Below are 17,972 nucleotides of genomic sequence, written 5' to 3'. Positions count from 1 at the left end.
TAGTGATTATATGTATTTACTCGCAGATTTCAGGGATTACAAATATTTCCTAAGTGTAAGGGGAAATTCATGTATTTTACTAAATTTCAGAGAATAAACATACTGCACTAGGTTATTTACCTTAAAGACATGTTCACCGATATGCGTGATACTAGTCAACAATTTATTCACATATTACATGGCTTGTTCCTCTTCCCAATATCTCTATGCGTGTTCGTATAGTATGTAGTATTCATTTTGTAATTGCATTAAATGATAGCACTCAAATAAATTGGCCCTGGAGAGACATGACAAAAAGATTTTTAAATTGTATCTACGTGTAATCATCTTCCATTGGCCTCCGCGTGTGATACCGTTCTCTGTCTCACTAGCCTAGATTTACGAGGAGACGTGTTGGTTTCTGCAGTAGCCGTTCCGTTTCTGTGTTCACCGTGTGATTTATCTCCATTACAAACTGGAGGTGGTTCGCACGCTTTTAGACAAAGTTCCTGCATTTGAAGAAAGCTGCTTTCCAGAGTGAAAGCGAAGTGGTCAGAATTTGTATCATGGTGTCTTTTGAAGGAGGTGACGCACACTTGGATCCAGTTGGGGTGTGGATTGTAACAGACACCGTATCCATCCGGGACAACTGGACCGTAGCACATGAAGGCGTCCATCGTGGTAGGAACCTTAAAAAAAAACGTGTAATTTGACATTATTACTTTTCTCATAACATAGAAAATACGACATATTCTTTTCACATTACAGTACAGTGGTACTTTTTTTTTTAAAAACAACTCAACAAAAAGTTTAAGGGGAAAAAATCCTGGTTACATGAGATTTCATATTGCATATAAAACTTATATCACGATGCATTGAAAGTTAGAGGGTCATGAAATGAATGACAGACAATTCTAAATTTAGAGGTAAACAGTGGATTTTGAAATAGAAGACAATTCCTTTTTTCCATCGCATTTTGTTTACCATATCAATCATAAAAAGCAGTAGTCTGACCTGAGAATTCTCATATACCGGTACACGTATTGTATGGACCCTAACTTATTTTGGTGAATCAAACATTATTGTGTTACCTGACTTGTAGACAATGAGAAGTGGTTGGCTATTCCATAACTCTCGTGTTCAAATATTTCGGGCATCGGCAGTCCGTGTTCATTTGCGATTTCTCTCAGGCCTAGTAAGTGGCAGTCCATCCCATGACCTAAAATAGTCTTTGTATATCGAAAAATAACTATCAGTGGAAGTGTAATTTGATGAAGGACTGAATTTATGATACCCATATGATTATACCCTACCTTTGTCATGATGTCCGTTTGACATTGCATTGCCTTTCGAAGAAGCACCATCTTTTCCGTATCCTGTTAAAAAAAAAAGTATATGTCCAGCTAAGGATTGTGTTGTAAGAAATATTATTTACACCCCCCCTCACACACACACACAGCCTACATGTGTATATAGTAACGTGGTTGTATAGGCTAGACACAAAACCATTAGTTTGATTAAAGACCGTGCCTTCACTAAAGGAAATCAATTTGACGTGGTTAACGATGAATTCCTAAATGATATCACACTGAATAGGATTTACGATACGATACCTGGCCGGTCATCTTTGTTTACAGCTAGAGTGCAAGACCTAGTCGAAAGTGATTAATTAATGGTCAACCAAAAAATAATAAGAAATCGTCTCATTTTGGGAATTCCCAATTTATATTTGGTCCGATGTTGGAGAAATCAAATGCTATATTCACTAGCCCAGCAGATTATGTCTATATATGGAAAAATCTTTCAGTTGGTGATGCAAGCATCAAACTTGGTACATATATTAACCAAACATAGTTGAATAAATAAAGCACGTTAGCCACCCGAAAAAAACAATAAGGCGGCCATTTTTCAAGATGGCGGCGGCCTACATTAAGATATTGCATATTCCTTCCTCTATTGTTTGTTAAAAGTGACATTGTGTTTTTTATTTTCGGAATTCTTGCTTTTTTTGTCTTCCAAACATGATGAGAGACATTTGTGAATCGTTACGTAACGAAATGCCGGCCATTTTTTTCAAAATGGCGCAAAAGCATTATGTAAGTGTTCAGTACCCAATAATTTGTTTTGTGCTTTTGTTTTTAATTGAGTAAAACACCGCTTATTCATTATTGAAGGAGTATTTTATACGGTTTTAATCTTCAAGAGATATTTATTTAAAAGAGTGACAGTCGAAGCACAACCAGGGCACTCTGGTGACGTCACTGCTGTGGAACTCAGCATGTGGTCCAACATTAGCTTTACTATTAAGTATTCTTTTATAAAGGTAGTAAATAGTATTAGTAAGATAGCCGCACCTGAATAGACAGGATGTGCCAGCGCAGGAGAGCCGAGCCAAGGGTATTGGGACAATTGTTACCTGGATGGTGTACAGATCTCACGGGTCTTAAACAATGTTGGATGAACGATCGGGCTAGATGTAGGGGTAAATTTACCATGAACCTAGTTGAATCCCATATTTCAATGTGCTTTGGATAATTTAAGGTGGTAAAAGGATATACCCTCGGCCTTAAACGTTGTCAGTTTCTAGATTATAAAACGTCAGTTGCAATATATACGCTGATTCATCTATGACCTTTAGTTTGAAAAATGGCAAATGTGAGACAATTGTCATCAAACTTGGAGACAGACTGGAGTAAATGTTGTCTCTGTCAGATTGATAAAGATGAAGATCTTAAATCTCCTCCAACCCGTTACGAAACGGACAGATAATGATGGGTACGTTATGATTGGAAGAAATATTCCTATCTTCCATGCGATTCATCAGATGCCAATCAAACTAAACCCGAATCGGTTAGATCAAGGTGGTGGAATAGAGGAAACATTAAGGGAAAACAATGCTAAATATCATCAAAGCTGTAGACTTTCATTTAGCAATAGTAAGCTTGAAAGGGCACGCAAACGATCTGCTACAAATATGTCTGATGATACCCATAGTGTACCTACAAAAAGTAGACGGAGCTCTCTTGAAGATAAAGTATGTTTCTTGTGTGAAAAAGATGCTCCAAAATCTTAATTTCGTCATGCTATGACGATGGTAAATATCATCGATTAAATGAATGTGCCAGAAATTTGAATAACGTTAGATTGATGACCAGATTAAGTGGTGGGGATATAGTTGCACAGGAACTAAAATATCATCGCTCTTGTCTCACAACCTTTTACAACAGGGAGAGAGCTCGTTTTGCAAGTCAAAGTAGTGCGGAAAAAATGGCAACAAGAGAGAAGGAGGCCCATCCTATCGTCTTTTCAGTGCTTCTTGTCTACATTGTTGAGTCGAAAATAGGTACTGACGGTCCGATGGTTTTTCGCTTGGCTGACCTTGTGAGCCTCTATAATCAAGGTTTGATACAATCGGGAATAGAAGCGCCAAGTATAAAATCCATGAGACTTAAAGACAAGTTGTAGGAAGAGATCCCTGGACTAGAAGCTCACAAAAAAGGTAGGGATATGTTATTAGCCTACAAGGAAGACGTCGGCGAAGCATTATCACAGGCGATGGACTATTCGGAGGCACTGATATTAGCGAACGCAGCAAAGATATTGCGTAAACGTATGCTGGAACATAAAATGCCTTTCAAGGATCTTTCCTTGACAGTTGTATTGAAGATTCAATGCCATCTCTTCTTGTACAGTTTGTTTGCATGATTGAGCATGGTGCTGATATAAAATCTCAGCTAAGATTTGGTGCTTCGAAAACGGACTTGGCAATGGCACAGCTGCTTCAGTACAACTGTTACGCAAAATACAGAGAAGAGTCAAAACCTTTCAGGCATTCTAAAGACCGTAAGACGCCATTTCCTGTATTTATCGGTATGTCAACTTATTCAAAAACCAGGAAAAAGATATTAGATGAAATGTTTCATGATCACGGTCTTAGCGTCTCTTATGATAGGGTGCTTGAAATATCTGCTCAACTAAGGGATGCAGCGGTCTCCCAATTCTATACGGAAGGTGTTGTTTGTCCATCAAATCTTGGAAAGAATATTTTCACTACTGCTGCTATGGATAATATTGACCACAATCCATCTTCAACGTCTGCATCAACATCATTTCATGGAACTAGTATATCCATCTTTCAGCATCTAACATCGGATAACAAAGGTGAGGTGCGGGAGAAATTACCAGTAAATTCGAAATCTAAAATGGTTCCAGAACTACCGGACTCATTTACCAACATACAACCAGCTTTTTTCTCTGATAAACACCCTAAGCCTTCGAGAGTTGATAGTCCTGTTTCAGTTCCAAGTTTACAGCTTCAGCCAGAATATGAATGATTACAAAAGGTCAGTCTCATTGAATCCGTAAACGAGCATGAAATCAATGTAACATGGTCATCACATTTTGCATCTTAAGGTAGAAGCCCACCTTTTGAAGTTAGTATAGCATCTTTGTTACCATTACTCCGGGACCAAGCACACTCATTTGCCACAATCAGACATGTAATGGATAAAATTAGTGATATTGTTGCTATTTTGAATCCTGGTCAGGTCCCAGTGATTGCTGCTGATCAGCCTATCTATGCAACAGCCAAATAAATTCAATGACACAGGCCAGAACGTTATGGTGAAGACAAGTTTATCATGATGTTTGGAGGGTTGCATATTGAGATGTCAGCTTTTAAATCAAACGATTCACTCTTGCAGGATAGTGGTTGGACTGGTGCTCTTGTAGAGTCTGGGGTAACAACGCCTGGTACAGCTGAATCATTTTTATCTGCTTCCAGTGTTACTCGAACACGCCAAATACACCAGGTAACATCATGCTGTTTATATAAACTTATAATAAATGAGGCCTATGAAAATTATGCCACAGAGGGAAATGAGAGCAGTCTTTCCAAAGAAGACTGGGTGAAGAAACGTGAAGCGGAAAGTCCACAGTTTCAGTTTTGGAATTTGATCCTTTGTATGGAGTTGGCTATATTTTTGCTGATTCGTTCTTTTCGAGAGGCAGACTGTTTGCTTTACCTACAGTCTCTGCAAGGAGAGTAGGATGTAATTGTATATACGATATTTAGTACTGCCTTTTTGTAGTTTTGACTCGTTTTGGTGTCCAGTTGTACGCATTTTTACATCAAATGTGCGATTTTCAGTTGCACCTTCAGTATTTCCAATTCACGAATACGGTATGGCCGCCATCTTGAAAAATTATGGCCGACATTTCTAGATATTTGGTGGCTAACGTGCTTTTTTGATAAAATAGTGTCTAAGGATGTTTCATACCAAATTTCATGCTTGCATCACCTACTGAAAGATTGTTACGGTTATCTGCTTAGCTACACCTGGAAGGCATGTAGAAGGGAATACATATAACGTTCTTTTTCTACTTTGCCGGATCTCAGCCACTCGGAAAGCTCAGAAATGTTTAATCATTTAATAATATTTTTTGAAGATTTTCAAACAACCCCTTTAATTTTGCTATTCAGAGTGGATGCAGTAGGCATGTGATATATTTCCCAACTACATTTCATAGCTTGTGAAAAATGTGGACGAACTTGGAAAGATGATAAATGCATGTGTAAGAAAATTCCCCCAAAATATATAAACGTTTGGTTTAAGCTGCCATGATAATTTTTCAATCAATAATTGTTAAGACAAAATGTTCATCTTACGTAGGAAACCAGTAGTCTTAGGATTAACTGAAGAACTGTGGCTCGGGGGGATTTGACATACCAGCTTTAATGTCGCATGAGTATATTTTTTCACTTTCCAGTGTTACCATAGGTATTATCTAAGCCTAATTCCTCATTAGTTAATTGAATAGAATACACCTAAGAGACCATGATATGCTTACTGTGGTTTCAGTTTCCCCCGTCATAGCTTTGACCCATTCCAAGGCTGCAGGGGTATTCGCTCTGATATTGTCAACTCTTCCCAAACGAAATCTTCTGACAGACGCACTTTCATATGTAGAAACAAATTTTCCATGGATTCTATGAAATATAGTTTGGAATAATTTACCATACGAATAGGATTTTTCCACAATGGGAGCAAATTTTTGTTGTTTGCAGGTACTTTATGATACGCTGAGGTGTGCTGATACTCTGAATTGAGATGATACTCTGAAGTGTGATGATACTCTGAAGTGTGATGATACTCTGAAGTGTGATGATACTCTGACATGTGAAGATACTCTGAGGTGTGATGATACTCTGAAGTGTGGTGATACTCTGAGGTGTGATGATACTCAGAAGTGTGATGATACTCTGAGGTGTGATGATACTCTGACATGTGAAGATACTCTGAGGTGTGATGATACTCTGAAGTGTGGTGATACTCTGAGGTGTGATGATACTCAGAAGTGTGGTGATACTCTGACATGTGAAGATACTCTGAGGTGTGATGATACTCTGAAGTGTGATGATACTCTGAAGTGTAATGATACTCTGAAGTGAGAAGATACTCTGAGGTGTGATGATACTCTGAAGTGAGATGATACTCTGAAGTGTGATGATACTCTGAAGTGCGACAATCTGCGCTTAAATCTAAAGGTGTTTCACGCTAAAGTGTGACGTTGAGAGGCTGAATGGGAAATGGGGATAGTCACCCCAAAACAGATGATATGTGATGATATATGCTTTATATGTACAAAACGTTAACGGTGGATTAAATATTCTATATATAATAAAAAATTTAAATGAAATATTAATTTAGATAAGAATTTTTAAAAAATAAGAAAATGTTCGTCTTAAGGTATTACCCTGATCATGGTAGGAAAATACATCTTTAAGGAATGCATTTTAACAGACGAGTGTGGTATTGTTGTAGATTACACGACTTTTATGTAGTAACCCATGAACATACGTTGGAATTAAATCCATTCTGTATAATTTTATAATTTGTTACTTGATAAATACACTTTAAATTTTCATTTTATAGTGAAATACAAACAAAAACGTGTGTTTAAAAAAAAAATTGAGGTCACACTACTTTACGTAGCAAGTTATGTTATTGAAAAATAAAGTATGCAGCCTGGGCTATCAAACCTCTTTCCAATTCAAGGGTTTGTGATCTACCATATTCCTCACAAACCCTAGACAGATTACGTTTCATAAAAGGTCGTCAATAATATCGCCATCAACATAATTTTGGCATGAATCGAACCTTGACTTTTAGCCAATCGGAGTTCCTGTTTATGTAGACTGAATGCGAGGGGATCCAACATCCCAACTGGGGTTTTAAAACGTACGTTTACTTGGAAAGGCAATCAGGATTTTAAGCATGTAACCCAAAAACTTTAACAAGCGACCAAAAATGTAAGAAGAGTCCCTCTCTGTCTCTTTGACAGAACATCAGTACACACCCTGATTCACGTGGGGACCCGGGTTAGAATAGGTCCTCAGTATCCATTGCTTACCCCCACGTAAAAGGCGACTAAATGGGGCGGTCCTTCGGATGAGGCCGAAAAATCGAGGCCCCGTGTTGCAGTAGGTGTGGCACGATAAAGATCCCTCTCTGCTCAAAGACCGTTAGCGCCGAGCATAAGCCTAAATTTTGCAGCCCTTCACCGGCAATGGTGACGTCTTCATATGAGTGAAAAATTCTTGAGCGGGACAATCAACCAACCACCCTAAAGATATTTCACGTGTGGTGTGTCGCAATCAATTGTTTATGAATTTCATTGGATCATGCAGTCACTCATAGAGCCATTCAGTTTCCAGCCCCGAAAAGTCAAGGGTTTGTAAGAATGTGGTGGATCACAAACACTTGACTTGGGAGGATGCCAATCTAAGTGCCTGCTATAAACGAAATCCAATCATTAAAAACTATAATCCCTATATCCCTATAACAGCAACACCAGTCACGCTCTGTCGAAGTCGGCGTGACGTACATTGAAGTGACGTAAGTCTAGTGTAGTAAGTGATTCTCGTCCAGAATGTCTAGTTTTGTGAAGCATTACAGATATCGATATTTTCTGATATGAAAATTGAATAGGAGAGATTAATGAAAATTCTTCATCTACTTTCTGTTTTCATACTTGTAGTAAGTCAGCTGCAGGGCTAATTGTATGAATGAATCCGGGCTCATGTTCTGTGATTTAGGAAATTCTCTCCCATATCTCTCAAACCTAAGGATATACAAGTCCAGATCGTCTATCAATCTGGAAAAGAAAGAAATCAATAGAAATATAGCAGATCTACTTAGTTTTCTCGATATTGTAATGACAACCACCATTCTAATACAATACAATAAACAGCGGGCACGCGGATCAACCAGTGGCGGATTTAAGGGGGCGCAGCCCCCCCCCCCCCTAAAATTTTCAAATTTAAGGTAAATCGTGGTATCTTGTTTAGGAAAATGTACAAAACGATGAAAGAAGCAATAATTTCTTACTTTATCGGAAGAACATAATTTTTTCCAAAAACCCTTAAAATTTGCGTCATTTCATTAATTTCACCTTAACAAAAATTATAAAAAATAGTACAAATGACTAAATAGAGACATATTTCAAGCCCTATAAAATCTGTAAAATCCAGTAGTTTCCAGGGGACCCACTGGGGGCCTCATAAAGTGCCCCCCCCCCCCCCCCGTAACTGCAATTTCTGGATCCGCCCCTGTCAACCGCCATTGTAATACAGTAACAGTCATTATTACCTATTGCGACAGATTTTGTTGAAATTTTTGAAACATACATTACAGTATTTTTTACTATTTTTTTCTTCTGTATATTCATCTGTCTCAATTATTCAAGCAATAATAAAGCGTTCTATTGGACCGCCAGTCAATAGTTTCTGAATTGTGGACCGACTGTCTATTGGACCGGCAACGTATTCTGGAAAACGCGGTATTCGTTTCGACATTTATACACTATCAAACACGGACTCTAATTCCATGCAAAAATATCATATATCTTGGGAGAGGGCTAAAATAGGTTTTGTCTGCTGCCCAATCCCTTTCACTTTTTGTGGATAGAATTATTATAAATTAAAAAATATCTTACGACTAAGCGAAAAAAAAAATTATGTCTGATAATAAAATATCTATCACAAGGTCATAAGCATGTATTGAGGTATTATAAACCATGGATGGACTTTACATATTAATTAAGAAAATCTACAAGAAATGAAAAATGAGAAAATTACAGTGTTTGCAAATATTGATCTTAATCGCAAGATATTTTGTAAATAGGACCAATGATTCCCAGAGCTACAGAAAGGAGATCTGGTTAATCTTGAAAATATAAAGAATTCAATCAAAACGTCATTAAATGTGTACAGCATTACTCCCTCGGATTTCGAGAAGCTGCCACTTTTAGGCAGGTCCACTCTGTATATGTGTGTCAAGATATATTGTATTCATGTAATATATTATATATAATTAACAGCCACAATTTTTATCATATGATGTGAATGCAAAATATATTTTGGTAACTTAAACTTTAAAGTATTGCTAATTTATATGTATTGTACATTGGGTAATAAAACTGTTATTTCGTATCTGATCGGTCCATAAATCAGAACATTTTCCCCCGATGTGCTAAGAGCAGTTCAATTTGTTCTATATTGCCCGATGCCAATAGAACACATTGAGCTGTTACCAGCACCAAGGGAAAACTATTCCTGTTTATTGACTGTCAGGCATTAGATAACTGTATACTGTACTGATATTTACAGGGTGGCCCCTGTTACAATTTAGCGATTGCATCCTGTATTAGTTATTTTAATAACGATTACCAATTTGTTGTTTGCAGTATCTACTGCTGTGGTGCAAACATTGGCTTTCACAAACTCCACTTATCTTTTTTTCAACAGCCATTCTAATTATTTTGCGAAGCGGGCCTCCTAACCCCCTAGGTTACCCCGGCCGGTGTAGAACCAATACCATCTTACTGGGATTGGAAAACAACGCGACATCTGTTGTGTTTCAGAATACGATACAGCATGAGGACAATCTCGACAAGGTTGAGGGTGCATGTATACACAAGTTGAACCCATGCCTTAAAACACCAACCCAGAACTGTTTTTCTTAGACTGCGTAATGACTCTACTCATTGAAAAGTTTCGTGATGCATGGTTTTGATAAAATCATTTTGAAATAAACGAAATAAAAATGCATCGAAAATAATCTTACTCTTAACATGAGTGGTTACGTTCACTATTGCCTAAAGATAGACATATAGCAAATGTATATGCTCAACTAATTTTGTAGTGTACATGTACCAGTGTGTACAACCTATGCATGTTTTCCGCCGCCTCCTGAATGTCCATCTCGATGTCTCTATTTATTTTCCACTGGAGACGGCGAGGCTGTGGCAATTCACATATAGACTGCATTCGCACCAATTTCTTTCGGACTTCCTCCCTAAAATATTAATTTGAGATTGCTTTTTTCATTACTGTAACATACTTTAACATGTATATGACACCTGAGATATGGATCAACTCCCATCACCGTCATACAGACAATATACTTGGAACCGTTGACCAGTAAGCCCCACCCATGAACTCCGACCCGTGCTAAAATAAAACCCTCACATGTATTTAAGGAGGTGTTCTATAAGTTGAACGACAGCTATGCCCTCTGATGGCGAGTGTTCATAGTTCAGCCCACATGCCCCGTCCTCCGAGATGATGAATTGCATAGTTTTGTCGTACCAGCGATTAGCACTGTTCAGATTTGTCCCCAGTCCATGTAACATTTGGTTGGCAAGTGAAACATCATCCCGAATTTTATTCTGAGTTTCGTCAATGCTGTTCCGGTGATTTAGTGTAACTGGAACAGCCGTATCCAAACACAAAACAAATATAGAACGTTCTATTGCATCCAGAGAATCTCGATTGGTCGATTCTGTAAATAAAGCTAAGGCTTATAACTTGGATATTAGACAGAATATTTTTCAAAAAGATTTAAAAATGTATAAAACATCGATCAAAATTGTCATGAATAAAATGTATGGGGGTTGAGGTATAGCGCCACTCTCATATGGCGTCATAGGTTTTTGCAAACTCTTTATTTAATTTAACGGCATACATGTAGTGTTATAGCTGTATGTATTTATTCGGATGGATCATGCACAAATGACGTGTTTTACTGCTGCCAGAAATAAACGTCTTGAAAAATAAATGTATATCAAGTAGGGAGTTAGCCCGAAAGGAATTAAGACGGGATATATATACCATTACAAATATATATAAAAAAATCAGATAGAGCACAAAATACGTAAACAATACATACATCATGCTAGTACAGTGTTATAAGAGGTCTATCAAAAGTTTACGTCTATGCCCATATACTATGGTCGTTATAACGATCTAGTTCGTCAATACAACCTCGCATTGGGTCAAATGCTGTCTGACGTGTTTCATACCGATTGTTAAGCCGTTCTTGGCACACTGATTTTGACTGCGGATAACTCCGTTTACCTGATCAGGATGTAGGGCTCACGGCGGGTGTGACCGGTCAACAGGGGATGCTTACTCCTTCTAGGCACCTGATCCCACCTCTGGTGTGTCCAGGGGTCCGTGTTTGCCCAACTATCTATTTTGTATTGCTTGTGGTAGTTATGAGATTTATCACTGTTCGTTGTCTTCACCTTTCACTAAAGGCATTGAAGGGGGGAGGGGGAGACTCAGCCTTAGGTGGTAATATAAAATGATTATGGGTGAACCTTTTCGTAAATACTAAAACCAGATCCGGACGAACAGGTTTTCTCATTTGTTACCCTCAATTGATCCTTTTGTACAATATTTCATTATCATTATCATATAATGATGTTCACATTGTTCTGACCCAGGGATCTAATATTTCCTCCAATTTACAGTGGATCAAAGAGGAGTGTATTATAGCTTTTTCTTTCATATACATATTTTATTGAAAATGAACGTTAACGGCAAACTGACAACTCAACTTTATGACAAAAGAGATGATTTCAGATTCTACATCGTCAACTCCCCATCTTTATGTTGCAATATTCCACTATCACTGTTTATATCTCTCAACTGATTCCATACACAAGAGCTTGTTCTGCGTATGATCAGTTTTAAAATCAAGGCAGGCTACTGACAAACAAGTTGATGTTACAAGGGGTTCAACAGTCTCGTTTAAAGTCAGTATTTCGCAAAATCTATGGTCGTTATAATGATCCAGTTTGCCAATACAACCTATCATTGGGTCAAATACTGTTTGACGTGTTCCATACCGATTGTTAGGCCGTTCTTGGCACACTGATTTTGGTTATGGATTACTCCGTTTACCTTATCAAGATATAGGGCTCATGGAGGGTGTGGCCGGTCGTCAGGGGATTTTTACTCCTTCTAGGCACCTGATCCCACCTCTGGTATGTCCAGGGGTCCGTATTTGTCCAACTCTTTATTTTGTATTGCTTATAGGAGTTATGAGAATGATCAATGTTCGTTATCTTCACCTTTTACAAGGGTATGTTAACTTTTCTACTAGTACTTCAGCATAACAGTCATTATTTTTGTATCATACACATCGATGATGAATCTTTTCTCCATCTTTTTCCTCAATGTACAAAGTGCAGTTCATAATATATATGTTCCTGCTCATGCTTTCTCCTCCTACTATCATACTATGCAGTACATTAAGCGGGGGTGGGGGTGGGTGGGTGGGGGTGTGTGTGAGTAATTTAGAGCAACTTTCAATTCCGGGAGCTCAGGACACATTTATTTTTAACCAGTTTTTATGTACAAGTTTTCAATATGCTGTTTAATGAAATGTGCGATTTTCTTAAGTTGACATATGTGTATTATATGTTTAACATCATTAAAACGGTGGCAGCATACACATGTTCTTTGGTTATTGACTGAATTAAGCTATATCAAGTGGAAATTTTTATTTTTTTTATTTTTTTTTTTACTTTGAACCATTAAAAGTACACTTGCTCCAATTTTTATGCTAGATTTTAATAAAGACATCAATATTACGTATTCTATGAATAAAGCATAAACTGAAAGCGAAGTTTGGATTTTAAAATGGTTTGCGAACAACACATTTTTATCATTCCGGAAAAATTCTTAACTTCTATTCCTCTTTCGATGGTGAAAGCATGCTTCATACGAGGTGCTTAAATGAGCCATTAAATAAGATATTAGTGTAATGAGCCACCTTAAACGTGGAAAATCAAGTCGTGGTGTGGGGAATCTAAGATGTCCTCATGTAATACAACATTGCAATGTGAAATCATTAAGATTATTACGGCTATAATCTTGATGTTTCTTTACCGTGCCAATGTCTACCGTGACACCTCCGTTTTTAAGGTCATATCAGAATAAAAAGTGACTTTCCCTTCTAAAGTACTTTTGTTTATAATAATTATAATAATTTATGACATGTCGGATATCTTTATAGATAGATATAATATGTACATGCGACAAGTAAAAAAATGTTATCAAGTGTACATTTGTCAGAACATCGGACCATACAGCTTTAAAACGTCTTGGGTTTGAGACGTCGCTGGGATTGAGAATGGAGCTCAGACCTATCTAGCTGCATAACTGTAGCTCTCTGAAAAAATATCTTGACGGAACAGAGAGCTACAGTTCCACCCCTAATAAAAACCTTCGATTTACGGCGCACAAAAAGCTGCGCACAGTTGAGGCCTGATATCGTTGTATTCTTGTGTTGCTGTCTCATAAATTTAATATAAAAAAATTCTTAACATATTTTCCTACTATAGTTGTGTCCAAACATACCTTCAAATATTCATTAAAGCCCCATACGACCCGAAAACTCCCAGCTTCAAATAATTTCGCTTGTTGACGTAGCCATGTTAGGTAGTCGGGTCAATTCGGACCCTGTTGTTGTTGGTATAAATTCATAAAATTCGTTATAAGTTATATGTTCGCTCTTCATTTATTATCAACACGAATAATTTATAGAAAATAAAAAATAAAGTTTTTCTAAAGGTAAAATAAGCTCTTGATAATGCTACAAAAGTCCTTAACACTCGTGTGAAAGGGTCTGGAGCCGGACCAGACTAATGAAAGCCGCATTGCCATGAGTTTAGCTATTTGAATAATTATTATTTGAAGGAACTGGAATGATATATTATTCAAAATATTAAGCTAAACATTTGTGGGGATATTAGTTCACATCTAGACGTTATTGTTAAATTATGGAAATGAACCTGGGAGTTTTCGGGTCGTATGGGGCTTTAATGAATATTTGAAGGTATGTTTGGACACAAGTATAGTAGGAAAATATGTTAAGAATTTTTTGATATTAAATTTATGAGACAGCAACACAAGAATACAACGATAGCAGGTCTCAACTGTGCGCAGCTTTTTGTGCGCCGTAAATCGAAAGTTTTTATTAGGGGTGGAACTGTAGCTCTCTTTTACGTCAAATATTTTTTCAGAGAGCTACAGTTCTGCAGCTAAGACCTATCGGTTGTGAAGCGAGCACCCTAATCACTAGACTACCGTGAACAGTCGGTTAGCAACGTAAAATCTATAATGCTAAAAAGGAGAAATAAAATTATTTTGTCAAGCTATGATTTATATATGCACTGTATTTACAATGCATCTGCGAGGCGCGGGGTTGATTCTCGATCTCAGCGCCGAGTCAAAGCCACGACGTTTAACATAGGCCGTGACTGTTCCTTCGCCAAGTGGCCTGCATTCGAAGTGAAAATCAACTCGAATATAACCTTAATAACGGAGGCCCCGTACCGTGGAAGTTGTAGGCACGGTAAAGAACCCTCACTGCTAAGTCCATAGGCGCTATGCTTATTGCTTGGACCCTGAGGTCCACGCAGAAGAATTAAACCGGATACTATAGGGAAAGTCAACTTGCGCATGTACAAGTTTCACCGGAGTCAATCGGAATATCGCTCGGCCTTTTCCGTTAAGTCGTGGAATCTTGACGGAAAAGACCCAGCGATATTCCGATTGCACTTGGAACTTGAGGACGCCACCTTCACTTATAGATTGAAATCAGGGTAACACATGACCAAGGTCACCAAGCGCATAGGGAGTTAACTTGCGCATGCACAGGTGCAAGTTTATCGAAATCGGCCATGTTTCATGAGAGAATTTTTAAAAAGAGTTCTTTATGGTTTGTAAAAACAGGTTTTGGTGTTCTAAATAATAAACGATTATTGTTATGGAGTCTAACTAATTTATCTATACAATTATATGACAACAAATTCACCTCAGCAACGCTCAGCAAAGGTAGTAATATATTGCTGTTCATATCTTAATATGGACATCATTTGTGAAGTTTTACTAAGCTTTTAAAGTGAAAAACGACTCTCAAGCCTGTGAGCGTCAAATCATATTTTGTTGCCAGATTTATATTATATGATTAAGGTATTTTTTGCCAGATTTATATCATTGAATTAAGGTATGAAAGCAAACTTTGCTATCTAGACCCGATGGTGTTCCCTGTTGATTTGAACTCTGATGTCCAGATCAAATACAAGGGCGACTATTAATTTGAGGTTAAAGCTGCAAATATTTCATATTCATTAGGGCTATATTTCAGTACGGCTCTAGCTTATAGTGAAATATTTGCATGTTTGAAAATTTAAAAAAAAAAAAAATCGGCACCTTTTTTTCAGCCTAGAATATTAAGTTTCTGTTAGAAACCCGTGTAAATGGTCTACGTATTGCAGTCTCTTCTTAAAGGACACCAACTTGTTTCGATATTTGTGGCACTTCACTTAAAGCTGATGACGTCTCTAAATGAGTGAAAAATTCTCGGATGGGACGTAAAACAAGAAAGAAAAACAGTTAACGTACGTATACACTAGTGTGGTCACAACTATTCACGTTATCAGGAGCCCGAGATAAAAACGACATGTACCTTCCATAAGTTTGCCCCTCGATAAGGCCCAGCGATCCCTGTAGGCTGCCGATAGAATCCCGACACGATCTACAGTCTCTTTATTTTCCTCTGCCATTTTATATATCCGACTCAGCTGTGTGAAGAGGTCTTCTTCGCTTAAACGTGTGAAGTTGATGACAACATCCAGAACAAAATACTGAAAAATTCGGAAGCTTATGTGTGTATTAACGTACAGTTAGAGTGACTTGAGTCAAGTATCTTGGAGAAAACGAAATGAAATGAAAATTAATTTTTTTTTTACCAACTCTTGTAATGAGGCTGAGAAGTGTTCAGTCAAAGCTTACTGTACATATTGAATGCTGACACGATTCAAAACTCCATTAAGAAATTTTGCAACGGAGAGGGGGTTGCAGACCTCAAAATGGCATAAAAATTATATTTATTGATTAAAAATTTCATCCAAATGGGGAAGCTTAAAACCCCTGTAATCCCCCTCTAGATCCACTGTTGTACATTAGCCGTATACCGTTTTGATGAAATACTCTTTCACAATTCTATCAGATCTTGGCAATAATATTACTGTTTGCCAACATAGTCTGGATTATCCCGACATCTGTGTACAAACCTTACAAACGTCTGAATTTTTCTGACCTCAAAGCGAGGCTTATCGAAATTCGGATAAAGACGCAGATTGGCTACCGCTAATTCAAAATAGTACTTGTGTTTGTGGATCGACTCCCCCCAAGCGACATTATTACATAAGATTACCGTGAGACCTGTCTGAGATAGTCCTGGTTTAAAATACAATGATTTTAATTAAAAACGGTATTTTACAAGGTACTTGTGCAGGCTCTATCGCAAACCCAGTTTCTTTCATTTGAATGTCCTTTATTTTTTGTTACTAGACCAGCGCCATCTAATGAGGATTAAAAAAGAAAATCCCCAGACGTTTTTTAGAGAGTATACACAAACATCGGAATGATTCAGGGCATTGCCAACCTGATTTTTACAGATGACAATTATATGTTCCGGATCCGGGAGCAACTGACTATTGTTTGAAGTCAGCGAGTCCTTTTTTATCCCCGGAACCCTGTAGGACGTAAACAGTCTGTAATATTGCTCCATACACAGTGGCTGGCCTTTCTTATTGTGGCGTGCTCTGTCCACTGGCAATCCACGACTAAAACATAGAATATAATTCTCACTCTCTCTTTCTTTCTAGCATTAAGCCCTTGATAGGAGAGAGGTAACTCTTACATCTCACATGAAGTACATTACGATTTCACCACAAACTCTCAATTTTGGGGTGTTTTCCCCGTAATGATGATAATAATAAGGTGTTTTGTTCTGAAATAAAAAAAAAACATGTCTGAAATACCCAGACATTCTAATTCTATAAATTAAAAAAAACATTTATAAAAATTGAAACCTTAATTTGGTAATGTTTTTAAATCCCTTCAAGAAAGATGTCATATAAAAAAAAATATACTAAACAAATATTTTTTTTTTAAATTGAAAGAAATGGCCAAAATTCGGAAACATTCCCCATTTTCAACCCAATTGCAATCATAAAAAGTGTTGATAGATAACATTTTAATAGAAAAAACTACGTTCCCTTGTAAGATTGTTTACAAATTAAAATGAATTCATAAAGCAAACTAATTTCTTGATAATAAGTACTTTGAATAAGCAAAATTGATTATTTTGGCATTTTCTTTAGTTTGATCAAGATCAGTACCCTTTCCTCGAGTTTGGTTCAAACTTTGAATTAAAAAAAAACATAGCAATATTTCTGAAATTTTGTCATTTCGTTATCTTAATAATGTGTTTGTCTAATATAAGTTTTTAATTAACAAATAACGGTTATAATTTTCATAAATATTTATTTTTGTTATTAAAAATCAGAACATCTATCAGAGTCTTCTATAGGCAATTCATATCATGCATCAATTCACCGCGAAATTTGGACTATAAAATCTTTTATCTGCAAACAAAACACCTTCTTTATTTTTCCGGAAAAAACACCCCATAAATAAAATGAAATAATTTAGAGCTTTTATCACTTTTTCGACGATGAAATCAGTCTTCCTATGAGATGCTTAAATGAGTCATTGGAGTAGCGGATTAGTACGTTCATGCTGTATATTTCTCAGTTGTCTTTTTTTTTATATTTGCAATGTAAAATAA

The 17,972-nt window shown here is 37.1% G+C and overlaps 1 protein-coding gene across 2 annotated transcripts in view; it reads right to left on the bottom strand.

The window, feature by feature from the left end:
* LOC125670770 (choline O-acetyltransferase-like) overlaps positions 1 to 17,972 on the bottom strand; it is a 74,993-nt gene continuing 57,021 nt past the window's right edge. For both annotated transcript variants that reach the window (XM_048906134.2, XM_048906135.2), the window contains 9 exons: positions 16,785 to 16,965; positions 15,804 to 15,981; positions 10,511 to 10,823; positions 10,209 to 10,337; positions 8,014 to 8,136; positions 5,830 to 5,968; positions 1,293 to 1,355; positions 1,071 to 1,208; positions 1 to 668 (listed from right to left, as the gene is read on the bottom strand). In XM_048906134.2, coding sequence (XP_048762091.2) covers positions 324 to 668; positions 1,071 to 1,208; positions 1,293 to 1,355; positions 5,830 to 5,968; positions 8,014 to 8,136; positions 10,209 to 10,337; positions 10,511 to 10,823; positions 15,804 to 15,981; positions 16,785 to 16,965 — 1,609 coding nt within the window. In that variant the 3' untranslated portion in view covers positions 1 to 323. The remainder of the gene's footprint in view (positions 669 to 1,070; positions 1,209 to 1,292; positions 1,356 to 5,829; positions 5,969 to 8,013; positions 8,137 to 10,208; positions 10,338 to 10,510; positions 10,824 to 15,803; positions 15,982 to 16,784; positions 16,966 to 17,972) is intronic.

The sequence above is a fragment of the Ostrea edulis genome, chromosome 4 (genome assembly GCF_947568905.1).
Source record: "Ostrea edulis chromosome 4, xbOstEdul1.1, whole genome shotgun sequence".
NCBI lineage: Eukaryota > Metazoa > Mollusca > Bivalvia > Ostreida > Ostreidae > Ostrea > Ostrea edulis.
Note: the sequence above shows the minus strand (reverse complement) of the source record. Positions and strands in the feature narration are given on the sequence as shown.